General features: G+C 38.4%; 1 protein-coding gene across 1 annotated transcript; it reads right to left on the reverse strand.

Annotated features, from left to right (window-relative positions):
- Nucleotides 1-11,555: 11,555 nt before the first annotated feature.
- LOC145007396 (uncharacterized) lies at nt 11,556-12,239 on the reverse strand. The gene has a single exon (XM_078966338.1). It carries the CDS (start codon nt 12,237-12,239, stop codon nt 11,556-11,558), a length of 684 nt encoding a protein of 227 aa, XP_078822464.1.
- Between the last annotated feature and the right edge of the window lie 1,412 nt (nt 12,240-13,651).

Raw genomic sequence — 13,651 nt, forward strand, 5'->3', positions numbered from 1 at the left:
CAATACCGCTCTTGTTAATAAATCTATTCAAAAACTTGTTGCCACGTTTTTTATCAATGATCTCGACTCTCTATCATATTTTCTAGGCATTGAAATTGTTCCAAGAGGGTTTAACATCATCCTTTCTCAACGAAAATACATTTTGGAACTTCTCCAAAAGGCTGGTTTGTCAAAATATAAGCCGAATCGAATTTCGATGAACACCTTTAGCCCTCTGACAGCTAATGACAACCCTCTCTTTTCCGATCCGGTAGGTATCACCAAGTTGTTGGAGCCCTTCAGTATGTGACCTTATCCAGGCCAGGCATTACCTTTGCCATAAACAAGGTATTTCAGTTTATGCATGCTCCGACTGACAACCATTGTCCATTGGTCTGTTGTTAAGAGAATTCTTCACTACCTTCAAGGCACTGTTGATCATGGCATGCTTATTCTCCAAACCTCAAGCACTCAACTACAAGCATTTATCGACTCTGTTTTGAAGAGATCAAATACCTTAACTGCCTTTTCAGATGTTGACTGGGCAGGTTGTCTAGATGATCGTCGGTCCATGGGGGGATTTTCAATATTTTGGTTCCAATTTAATATCTTGGAGCGCACAGAAACAACCAACCGTATCTAGCTCTTCAACAAAGTTAGAATACAAGGCTCTTGCTGACAAGGTTGCTGAGCTCACCTGGCTTCAATCTCTTCTTCGAGAACTTGGTGTTAACAACTCTACATCCTCGGTCTTATGGTGTGATAACCTTAGGGTAACTTATCTTTCAGATAATCCAGTGTTTCATGTGCGCACAAAGCATGTGGAAGTTGACTTCCACTTTGTTAGAGAAAAGGTTGCAAATAAATATATCCAAGTCCGACTCATCTCTACACATGATCAAATAGCCGACATCTTCACAAAGCCATTTCCAACTCCAAGGTTCATACAACTAAGATCCAAGCTGCAGGTCTTTCCCCGCCCTTAGCTTGTGGGGGCGTATTAGACACAATTAAATGTATTATAGAATAGAGGATATCAATGTATATTATCTAAACCTATATATATTGATTATATGTAACCTAATAAATAACAATAAAATTGATCGACACTTTAGGCATTACAAAGAGATAAGTAAGAAAACATTGTCTTGTGAGCTACGTGGGTTTGTGACCCAAAACATTTCTCACATTTTCATCATAATCATTTCATCTTTGCAAAAAAAGTTTCAAATAGACATTTTCCACATTCCATTATGTATCAAAACATTTCATTAGTCATAAAAATACTTCAATACACATTTCTTTTCACTTTCCATTCCTTATTTCATTAAGGGCTAATCTTGGTGTTGAACTGTTGTCATTTTTATACTTAGGGCCTAGCAATATCCCCAAGTTTATACCAAGGTGGAAAGAGCAAAATTAGTCCACTAATACATCAATTATATTAGGACATCTATCTCACAAAGGTGGCGCCACCCCAATAGATTCTGTTATATCTCATTACGAGGACATCATGGCTCGAGTAATATATTTATTTCATTACTTTCCATGCTTTACACATTCAATACATTATTGTATTTTCCTTCCATTCTTTACACCTTTTATGCATTAGTATCTAAATACTTATTTCAAAAGTAAAGCACATATATTTTCAAAACAGTTCAACACACATTACGAAAACATTCGTTCTTTCAATACATTCATTACTTTCAAAAACATTCTTACCTTCAAGACATTCTTTCAAAGACATCTTTCACTTTCAAAAATGTTATTTCCTTCAAGGAATTTTTTCAAAACATTCTTTTGAAAATAATTTTAACGCTTTCATTCCAAAAGGTTTATATCTAAGCATTGGTATTTCATTATTATATAAATCATTTTGCTATTAACCCCAAAGTGGGAAAATACCAACATGTACTCACCTTAATCACAAGAAGGTTGGCTAGTCCTCTTCTTGTTCCTTTCGTTGGAGTCACACTCTCAAACACCACCTATGCAACATGTATTAAAGTCAATAAATGACAAAAAAAAATACCCCTACAAGGGTTCTAACGTTTTCCAAAACTTTAATATGATAAAGATATATGTCTAAAAGGTTTTAGGAAGGTTTCAGAACATATAGGTGAAGAACAACGATATTTGGAACAAGTATACCATAATGGTGATAGGTTTTACTCTAACCCAAATATGATTTTCACAAAAAGCACATACCTTTTTCCAAATTTGTGGAAACCAATCTTTTCTAAAAACTAGTAATGCTTTCTTTGTCCCTTTTACTCAATGTTTTGAAAACTCGACCGGACAGGCCGGTTGGACCTATTCAACCGAGAACTGACAAGGTTACTGGTTTTTTATCCTCAATAAACTGCTTGTAACCCAAACCATAAAAAACCGTAGGTTTACTTATAAACCATAAAAAACCGGCTTGGTTCAACCGGCTCTAAAACCAAGTTAGTGAAAAAAATAATAATTTTCTGGTATCCAGCCCAAAAGAGCTAGCCGACTCAAAAAGAGCCCGCCGATGATACTTTGTTTGTTCCACTAAAATCTGATAATGCTTCCTTTTATTTACTCACTTTGCCTTCTATTTCTCACCCACCGATGTGGGATTATTCAAATGTAACTCTTCCATATTCCTTTGCACTAAATATACAACTTCCTATACAATCTCCTTTACAATTTACACAACACACACATTAAATATATATTATATATGTTTACTTAGAATTTTTCTTACACGACAACTTAATATATACATATATATAAAACACAAACACAGAATACGTATATTTAATACACATATACACAAATATAATTTATTCTTTTACACATAACACAACACACACTTTCATGTATGAACTTAACAATAAATATCTATAAAATTTTGGAAGTTAAATATATTCTCCATTCATTCATTACAGGGAAAATACAATATATATAGAGGAAGGAAATAAGAGACCCTATCTTCAAGGCTAAGAAAAGGAAACACAATAAAGGACTAAAATTACGTGAAAAGACAAGGAAAGAATCAATAATTGGAATAATCCAAAACTCCCCCTCAAGTTGGAGCATGAAGGTTGCAAATGCCCAACTTGTTAAGTAGAGATTGAAGTTGTTTAGCTCCCAAAGCTTTGGTAAAGAAATACGCAACTTGAGATTTAGTTTCGATGTGTAACGGTTTCACTTCTTTCAACTCGATGCATTCACAGGCAAAATAACAATCCATTTCAATGTGCTTGGTGCGCTCGTGAAATACCGATTGTGTGCAATGTGTTTCACAGCCATGTTGTCACATAATAGTTGAGTAGGATGACTTGTTTCTAGACCTAACTCTTTTAGAAGCCATCGAAGCCAAATGACATCACTAACTGTAGTTTTCATTGCTCCATATTCAGGTTCTACGGAAAAATAAGACACAACAGACTGCTTTTTCGATTTCCATGATATCGGGGCACCCCCAGAAGTAATAAGTAACCGGTCCTCGATCTTCTCGTATCTGGACACCCAAGCCAATCTGAATCGGTATAGGAACTTAAATTTGCTTTACCCTCCTTTGGAAAGAGTATCCCATGTGCCGATGTAGCTTTTAAGTATCTCAACATCCTCATAACAACATTCATGTGACGTTCACGAGGATCCGTCACAAAATGGCTTAAAACGTTAACCGAGTAGGTAATGTCGGGGTTGGTTGCTTGTAAGTATAGCAATCTTCCTACTAGTCTTCTATATTTATTTGCATCCACTCGCTTATCTTCATCATTCGTTTGGAGTTTAGCATTTTGCTCCATAGGAAAAGTGCTAGGCGACACCCCATCATTCCACTATCCTCCAGGATATCAAGAATATACTTCCTTTGATTGAGAACTATTTCGTCTTGAGTACGAGTCACTTCGATACCTAAGAAGTATTTCAAGGGGCCTAGATCCTTAATGCTAATCTTCTCATTCAAGAATGTCTTTGTTTTTTTCACATCGTTTCCCACAATATGACATCGTCTACATATATGAGTGGTGCCACGAATGAGTTTTCTGTTTTAAGGATGAATAACGAGTGGTCTGCTTAAGACTGTCTGAAACCGATCATATGTAACGAAGAAGTAAATTTTTGATACCAATTCCTTGAAGCTTGCTTGAGACCGTAAAGGGATTTTCTCAGACGGCATACTTTGTTTTCCTTTCCTTTCTCGAAACCTTGTGGGATTTTCATATAGACCTCTTCGTGTAATTCTCCATGTAAGAAGGCATTGTTTACAACTTTACATCAAGTTGATTGATAATCCAATTTTTTTTACCGCCATTGCTAAAAGGGTCCGAACGGTGACGAGTTTGGCTACCAGGGCGAAAGTGTCATGAAAGTCAATGTCTTCCATTTGAGTGAAACCGTTTGCTACTAGTCTCGCCTTGTATCTTTCTATCTCACCATTCGGTTTGTATTTTATTTTATATATCCATTTTAAATCAATCGCACGCTTCCCTTTCGACAATTCTTCAAGGGTCCATGTACCGTTTTGTTCAAGGGCTAGTATCTCATTCTTCATGGCTTCTCTCCAATTCACATTTTTTACGACTTGGTTGAAACTCTTTGGCTCATTATTGGTGTTGATTCCCGCTAGGAATGCTCTGTGAGAATGAGTGCAATTTTTGTAAGAAATAAAATTGGCTAAAGAATGTACCGTAGAGGAGTCTCGATTGGTGATGGGTGTGTTGCTCGGTCTATGGATGATGGCAAGTTAACAATGTAGTCATCGAGGTAGGCCAGCCGTGACCTGTTCCTTCTTTCTCTAGTGAGTGGAGGATTTTGAACATTAATTTCAACCGAATCTTCTTCATGCGTGTATGAATTATTTGAATCCATGTGCAAGCCATTTGAATTTACATTCACACTGTCAACTTTGTCTTGCATGGGGAAATCATCTTCATGCATATTTTGTGGAACATTAACTTCTTCATTGGCCTACTGGTACACTTTGATCATCTTCTTTATTAGTGACAGTTTGTTCATCGGTAAAGGTTTTATGATGCCATGTGGGTGCTTCAAATATATCGCCTTCTTCATTTTCAATTTGTATTTTTTCTATACCATGGGGAAACATATTCTCAACAAATTTTACGTCTCTTGACACCACCATTTTCTTGTTCTTTATATCAAAAATCTTATATCCCTTTGTGCCATGCGGGTAGCCCAAGAAAATTCCCGGTCTCCCCCTTTCCTCAAACTTATCTCCTCTTGTTTCTGTGTTGCGATAATATGCAAGACAACCAAAAACTTTCATGTGGTCATAACTTGGTTTTTTGTTATAGACAATTTCATATGGGGTTTTGTTATCAATCGTCTTGGAAGGGAGACGATTTATGATGTAAGTCGCCGTTAAGATTCACTCACCCCAAAAGGTAGAAGGTAACTTTGCTTCAAATCGTAGAGCTCTTGCTGTCTCGAGTATATGTCGATGTTTTCGCTCAATAACCCCTTTTTGTTGAGGGGTATGGGGACAAGTGGTTTCGAGAAGAATTCCTTGTTCCGTGTAGAAGTTCACCATGCGATTCGAGGTGAAATCCACCCATTATCACACTGGACCCTTTTTACACATTTGTTAAATTCAGTTTTGATCATTTTATAGAAACCAACCAAGCAATCACTTGCATTAGATTTACGTCGTAAAATAAAAACCCATACTGATTGACTAAAATCATCAACAACCGTAAGAAAATAATTAGCATGCGTAAGTGAAGGCGTTCGATATTTTCCCTATATATTGCAATGTAAAATTTCAAAACACTCTGATGATTTGATAGAACCGGTAGAAAAGGGCAATCTAGTAAACTTTTCCCTTGCACAAGAGTCACAAACCATATTGTTTGATCTTAAAGAAAAAAAATCAAAATGTGAAAGTTTGCTATGTGAGGCATGTCCCAAGCGTTTGTGCCATACTTCACTTGTTGTTTCTAAGGCTTCTCTTTTATTTTCTTTGACTTTCATCCGATATAGACCTTGTTGGCAACTACCCATCCCAATCAATCTCCTCGAACTCAAGTCCTGCATAACAAAAAAATCTGGGAAGAATGTTATGGCGTATTTAAGTCCTTTTGCTAACCGGCTAACAGATAACAAGTTACACGTGAAGTCCAGAACATATAAAACATCTCGGATTTCACTCCCGTTAGGTAAAGTACAAGTTCCTTTTCCCTTTATAGGAATAGAGTCGCCATTTGGTATTGTCACAGGTAATTCATATGATGGTTCAACATTGTTGTGAAGGGAATCAAGAATGTGGGTTATATGCTCAGTACAACCTGAGTCTACAACACAATCGTTACCTTCGTCAAATTTACCTACCATGTTGGTTGCCGGTTGAGTAACATCAATATTCTAAGAATTTTTCGCTGTGAACAGATTGACAAATTGCCTATATTGTTCGCTGCTTAGTCCAGTTAAAGTAATCTTTTCATCACCATGATTATCATTCACTGAGTCCCGTTCTGTTTCAACAAAAGCTGTTAAAGATCATCACTAGCCCAATAAAACAAATATTATTTAGAAGACTTTAGCTTGTTCTAGAATGCTCTAGAAGATTCTAGAACATTATGGAAGACTATGGAAGACTCTGGAATATACCGGAAGAGTCTAGAATACTCTAGAACGACATGGAAGACCCTGGAAGGATATGGATCATTCTAGAAGACACTGGAGCAACCTAGACCTCTCCAGAACATGGTAGAACGTTCTAGAAACATATGGAAGCATGTAGAGTATGTTAGATAGTTCTAGAGTTATCTAGTATGTAGTAAGTGTATGCTAGTATCTAGAACCTTCCTAAGAGGCCTATAAATAGGTATGGAGCTCATTTGCTCCAAACCATCCAAGAAAGCAAAGTGTGTAGTAGTCTCACAAAGTGTAAGTTCTCCTTAAGTGTCTTAATAAAAGTCTTGTTGTTTCCCACACTAAGAGTCGTGTTCAACAATCTGGTATCAGAGCAAGGTTTCTTGATAGTGAGAACAAGTGATTCTCGTTGTATCGTGAGTAGTTTGTAACTCTGCAAGTTTAGTGTCGAAACTAGCTTGTTTGGTATTACCGAGGTACTGCCAACACGATGGGTGATCTCCAAGTCGTCATAGGAATCAAGAAACTCAACAACAACAACTACAAAACGTGGGAAACATGTATGAAGTCCTACTTACAAGGACAAGATCTATGGGAGGTCGTTGGTGGAAGCGAAACTACGCCACCAGATGAAGACGTTAATGGTGCTTTGCGCAAATGGAAAATCAAAGCAGGCAAAGCAATGTTTGCCTTGAAGACCACAATCAAAGAAGAGATGTTGGAGCATATTCGGGATGAGAACACCCCGAAAGAAGCTTGGGACATGTTTGTGATGCTTTTCTCAAAGAAGAATGATACGAGACTACAACTTTTGGAGAACGAGCTATTATCAATCTCACAACGTGACATGACGATTGCTCAATATTTCCACAAGGTCAAGTCGATATGTCGGGAGATTACTGAACTAGATCCGCAATCCATCATTGCAGAAGCTCGAATGAAAAGGATCATCATCCATGAACTCAGGCCAGAATATAGAAGCTTCATTACTGCTGTACAAGGATGGCCCGTTCAACCATCACTTGTAGAGTTTGAGAATTTGCTGGCCAGCCAAGAAGCTATGGTTAAGCAAATGGGAGGCATCACGCTGAAGAGTGAAGAAGAAGCACTCTACACAAGTAAAAGTTGGAGGAATTTTAAGCCACCTTCTAAAGAAGGATACAAAAATGCTGACAAAGGGAAGAGTCAACCAGGAACCTCACAACCATGGAGATCTCAAAAGACCGACAATAAGAGTTCTCGGGGGAGGAGGTTCGAAGGCAACTGCAACAACTGTGGAAAGTGGGGCCACATGTCCAAGGATTGTTGGTCAAAGAAAAAGTCTGTGGAAAGCAATGTAGTAACTTCCAAAAAGGAAATAGAGGATGAATGGGATGCTGAGGCATTATGTGCCATAGAAGAAAATGAGTTAGCACTCATGACAATGATGGGAGAGCGTATCAACTATGAAAATGACTGGATCATTGATTCAGGATGCTCCAATCACATGACTGGTGATCAGAACAAACTACAAGACGTGAAGGAGTACAAAGGGAGTCGCATGGTACTTACAGCCAACAATGCACGACTTTTAATTGCTCAGATTGGAAAAATGACGATCATGCCTCGTAATAAATCTGACATGGTGTCACTACATAATGTGTATCACGTGCCAGGTATGAAGAAGAACTTGTTGTCGGTATCGCAACTAACATCGTCAGGCAACTACGTCCTGTTTGGCCCACAAGATGTGAAGGTCTATTGAGATCTTAAAATATCAGAAATGCCAACAATGGAAGGATGAAGAGTGGAGTCCGTTTATGTGCTCTCCGCAGAGTCTGCCTATGTAGATAAGACTCGTAAGAATGAGACAACAGATCTATGGCATGCACGGTTGGGACATGTTGGTTATCACAAGTTGAAGGTAATAATGGAGAAATCCATGCTCAATGGCTTACCTCAACTTGAAGTTAAAACAGATGTTGTTTGTGCTGGATGTCAGTATGGTAAAGCTCATCAATTACCATACAAGGAGTCAAATTTTAGAGCAAAGAAGCCACTAGAGTTAATTCACTCAGATGTGTTCGGTCCAGTCAAGCAGACATCAGTTAGTGAGATGTGGTACATGGTGACGTTCATTGATGATTATTCAAGATATGTGTGGGTTTTCTTCATGAAAGAAAAATCTGAAACATTCTCAAAGTTTCTAGAATTCAAGACAACGGTCGAAGGAGAAGTGAGAAAGAAGATTCAGTGTCTACGCTCAGACAATGGAGGAGAATACACCTCAGAAGAATTCAATCGCTATCTAAAAGAATGTGGTATACGTCATCAATTCACATGTGCCAACACACCTCAACAAAATGGTGTAGCTGAGAGAAAGAATCGACATCTTGCAGAAATTTGTCGAAGCATGCTACACGCGAAGAATGTTCCAGGAAGATTTTGGGCTGAAGCAATGCGAACCGCTACCCATGTGATCAATAAACTTCCCCAACCAAGGTTAGGTTTCATATTACCATTTGAGACACTATGGAACATGAAACCTACTGTTAGCTACTTCCGAGTATTTGGTTGCATCTGCTACGTATTTGTACCTAGTCATTTACGTAGCAAGTTTGACAAGAAAGCAGTCAGGTGTATATTTGTTGGATATGACAATCAAAGAAAAGGATGGAGGTGTTGTGATCCAACAAGCGGAAGATGCTACACTTCAAGAGATGTAGTGTTCGATGAAGCATCTTCATGGTGGTCATCAGAGAAGAAAGTACTACCAGACTCGGAAAATATTGAAGAAGTTTTAAAACAAAAGATGGGGGAGCAAACTGCACATATTTGGTCAAGTGTTGATACACCTGAAGATCCGAGCGACACTGATGTCATTGAGCAAGAAGTAACTCAAACAAGTGATGCCGGTGAAAGGGAGTCGCCGCCTCCACAACTTCGAAGGACGGAAAGAATCCGAAAGCCTAATCCCAAGTATGCTAATGCGGCCATTTTAGAAGATGGTGTTAAAGAGCCGGAGACATATGAAGAAGCAATTAAGAATAAAGCTTGGCAGAAGGCGATGGAAGAAGAAGTTACAGCCTTAGAGCAGAATCAAACTTGGGAACTAGTACCAAGACCAAGAGATTTAAAACCCATTTCCTGCAAGTGGGTTTATAAAATAAAGCGTCGCCCAGATGGATCAATTGAGAGATACAAGGCTCGTCTGGTGGCTCAAGGGTTCTCACAACAATATGGATTGGACTATGATGAAACATTTAGTCCAGTGGCGAAGATCACTACTGTACGGGTGTTGTTAGCTCTTGCAGCTAGTAAAGATTGGAAATTATGGCAGATGGATGTGAAGAATGCTTTCTTGCATGGAGAATTAGACCGAGAGATCTACATGAACCAACCAAAGGGATTTGAGGATGAATTTAATCCCAATCATGTGTGCAAGTTGAGAAAAGCTCTTTACGGATTGAAGTAGGCACCAAGAGCCTGGTATGGTAAGATTGCTGAATTTCTTACCCGAAGTGGTTATTCAGTTGCACATGCAGACTCAAGCCTGTTCGTCAAAGAAAAAGAAAGGAAGTTGGAAATTGTGTTGGTTTATGTGGATGACTTGATCATCACCGGGGATGACGAAAGAGAAATCCATCAAACAAGAGAAAATCTATCGGTGCGATTCCAAATGAAAGAGCTGGGGGAGCTTAAACACTTCTTGGGGTTAGAAGTTGATTGTACAAAGGAAGGGTTGTTCCTCTGCCAACAAAAGTATACAAGAGATATACTTCAAAAGTTTGGCATGTTGGAGTGTAAGCCAATATCAACACCAATAGAGCCAAATGCCAAGATATGTGCTCATGAAGGAAAAGAGTTGGACGATGGAATGATGTATCGACAACTAGTAGGTAGTCTTATCTACCTAACTTTATCTCGGCCTGACATTGCTTATGCAGTTGGAGTTATGAGTCGATACATGAAAAGTTCGAAGAAACCTCATTTGGATGCTGCCCGACGGATCTTGAGATATGTCAAAGGTACAATTGACTATGGTCTCTTGTATAAAAGAGGAGAAGACTGCAAGTTGGTTGGATATTGTGATGCTGACTATGCAGGAGACCATGATACCCGAAGATCAACCACTGGGTATGTGTTCAAGCTTGGGTCGGGACAAATATCATGGTCTAGTAAAAGACAACCAACAGTATCATTGTCAACCACGGAAGCGGAGTACAAAGCAGCGGCCGTAGCAGCTCAAGAAAGTACATGGTTGGTACTCCTAATGGAGGACTTACATCAAAAAGTTTACTATGCAGTACCACTTCACTGTGACAACCAATCTGCAATTCGGCTGGTAGAAAATCCAGTATTTCATGCTAGAACAAAGCATGTGGAAGTGCATTATCACTTTATCAGAGAGAAAGTCTTGATGGAAGAAATTGAGATGCGGCAGATCAAGACCGATGACCAAATAGCAGACTTGTTCACCAAAGGGCTGAGTACTGGAAAATGTGAAGGTTTTCGCTGTCAGCTTAACATGGTACGAAGAATGAGGGCTAGTGTTGAGGGGGAGTGTTAAAGATCATCACTAGCCCAATAAAACAAATATTATTTAGAAGACTTTAGCTTGTTCTAGAATGCTCTAGAAGATTCTAGAACATTATGGAAGACTCTGGAATATACCGGAAGAGTCTAGAATACTCTAGAACGACATGGAAGACCCTGGAAGGATATGGATCATTCTAGAAGACACTGAAGCAACCTAGACCTCTCCAGAACATGGTAGAACGTTCTAGAAACATATGGAAGTATGTAGAGTATGTTAGATAGTTCTAGAGTTATCTAGTATGTAGTAAGTGTATGCTAGTATCTAGAACCTTCCTAAGAGGCCTATAAATAGGTATGGAGCTCATTTGCTCCAAACCATCCAAGAAAGCAAAGTGTGTAGTAGTCTCACAAAGTGTAAGTTCTCCTTAAGTGTCTTAATAAAAGTCTTGTTGTTTCCCACACTAAGAGTTGTGTTCAACAAAAGCTACTTTCGCTTTTCCTTTTTCTGGTTTCCCTTTGCTAGGCCACCATTCCGGGTACCCGATCCGCTTGAAACAACTGTCACGAGTGTGTCCATCTTTCCCACAAAAATCACAATGTTCAACTTTAATGTTTCCTCGTCTTTTTGAATTTCTTGGACCCATTTTTCTCTGTGACCAAACATCAGCATCATACTTTATGTGAGATTGAAACGCAACTGTTTCACTATTGGTCCTTTTTCCAGTTAAGATTGCCCGTTGCTGCTCGTCTTCTGCCACAAGGTCGTATGCCTCACCTAAAGTAGGAGTAGGCTTCATTGATAATATTTGGGTTCTGATCATGGATAACTCACTGTCAAGTGCAAGTAAGAACTCGTATAATCTCTCCTTGTCTCTTAGTTCAGTGAGTCTTTTACTGATCCCACATTTGCAACCTGCAGAAGAACATTTGGGTATATTAAAAATTGAACTTATCTCGTCCCAAAGTGCCCTTAACTTGGTGTAATATGCAGAAACAGAAGCCCCGTCTTGCTTAGTTGTTGTGAGAAGTTGTTTTAGTTCATACGCCTTAGGTGCGCTTTCCATCCCGAAGCGTTCACGGAGGTCGTTCCAGATTTCTTCGGCAGTGCTAGCATATTTGACACTAGATCTGATTTCCTTTTCCATGGCTGTAGTCAGCCACCCTTTAATCATGGTATCACATCAAAACCAGCCCATGTGATTAGCGTGTGTCTTCTCTGGTTTCTGAAGGATTCCGTTAACGAACCCTATTTTATTTTTTGCATACAGAGAATTCTCCATTTGCTGAACCCAATCAAGATAGTTGTTGTCGTTTAATGTTTCATTCACATGCATTTGCCTCGGATAGTCTGACGGGTGAAGATTGTAAGGAGAGCCATGGTCGGATGTTTCGTTGTTAGTCTTGTTTGATGAGCCACTGCCATTGTCGTCTTCCCCAGCCATGTTGAATGGAGATTGTTATTTTAGGGTTATGTTCAAGTTGTACGTAACCCGCTCTGATACCATATAAAATTTTGGAAGTCAAATATATTCTCCATTCATTCACTACGGGGGAAATACAATATATATAGAGGAAGGAAATAAGAGACTCAATCTTCAATGATAAGAAAAGGAAACACAATAAAGGACTAAAATTATGTGAATAAGATAAGGAAAGAATCAATAATTGAAATAATCCAAAAATATCTGAATTTCTAATAGAAAGTTATTATCCCAAATTCTTTTGTTTATGATATATATATATATATATATATATATATATATATATATATATATATATATATATATGGGGTTAGGGAATATGTGGTTGTTGGGTATTAAATTTTAGGTGTGGAACATGTATAACTACGTCGTTTTGGAGGAAAATAAGTTATCTTCATTGTACAACTTAGTATTCGTTCCGTCGGGATCTGGCTTCTAGAGTTTTTGGTTTCTTCCTCCCCTGTCTTCGATGTTTGCTTTCTTCCTTCTCAATCGATGTGTGTTTTTCCTTCAGCTATGCTATGTCTCTTATTTCGATCTATAAATTGTTGCTATATGTTCCATTTCGTTCCTCTTCGTTCCGATTCACTCCAAGATCACCGTGTGGTTCCCACTTTTTTCCCTAAGTTCGTTCATGTGTTAGTTGAGGTCGAGTGGTGCTGCAGCTAAAATTTCATAATGGTCCCATTGATGAATACCCATCTCTACATATGAAGTACTTGAGCTCAGATTGATTAATTTAGCATAGTTTTGTTTCTTTCTCGAGCTGGCTGTTGGATGTATTTGGGTCTGTATCAATCATTGTTCATAATTGACCCAAGAGAGCTTTATCTCAAACGTTCTACAAGTCACTACATGGTGTAACTTTTTAGAATCCTGTTATTATATGTACTACTCTCTTAGTGCTCGTAGATTTGTTGAAGATTAAGCACTCTGAGGTTGAAGCTTGAAAATAATGGTTTCCCTTTTGAATTTCGAAGGTTCTGGAAGATAAATGGTTTTTTTCTAACTTGGAGTTAGCTTGTCCAGTTCAAATAAAGGTCCCAACTTTCTAGCTCCCTCATGGAAGTTTTAAG

The sequence above is a fragment of the Lactuca saligna genome, chromosome 7, assembly GCF_052625555.1.
Source record: "Lactuca saligna cultivar CGN05327 chromosome 7, ASM5262555v1, whole genome shotgun sequence".
Lineage (NCBI taxonomy): Eukaryota > Viridiplantae > Streptophyta > Magnoliopsida > Asterales > Asteraceae > Lactuca > Lactuca saligna.

Coding starts and splice junctions, on each gene's coding strand:
- LOC145007396 (XM_078966338.1), bottom strand. CDS start 12,239: ATGGAAAAGGAAATCAGATCTAGTGTCAAATATGCTAGCACTGCCGAA.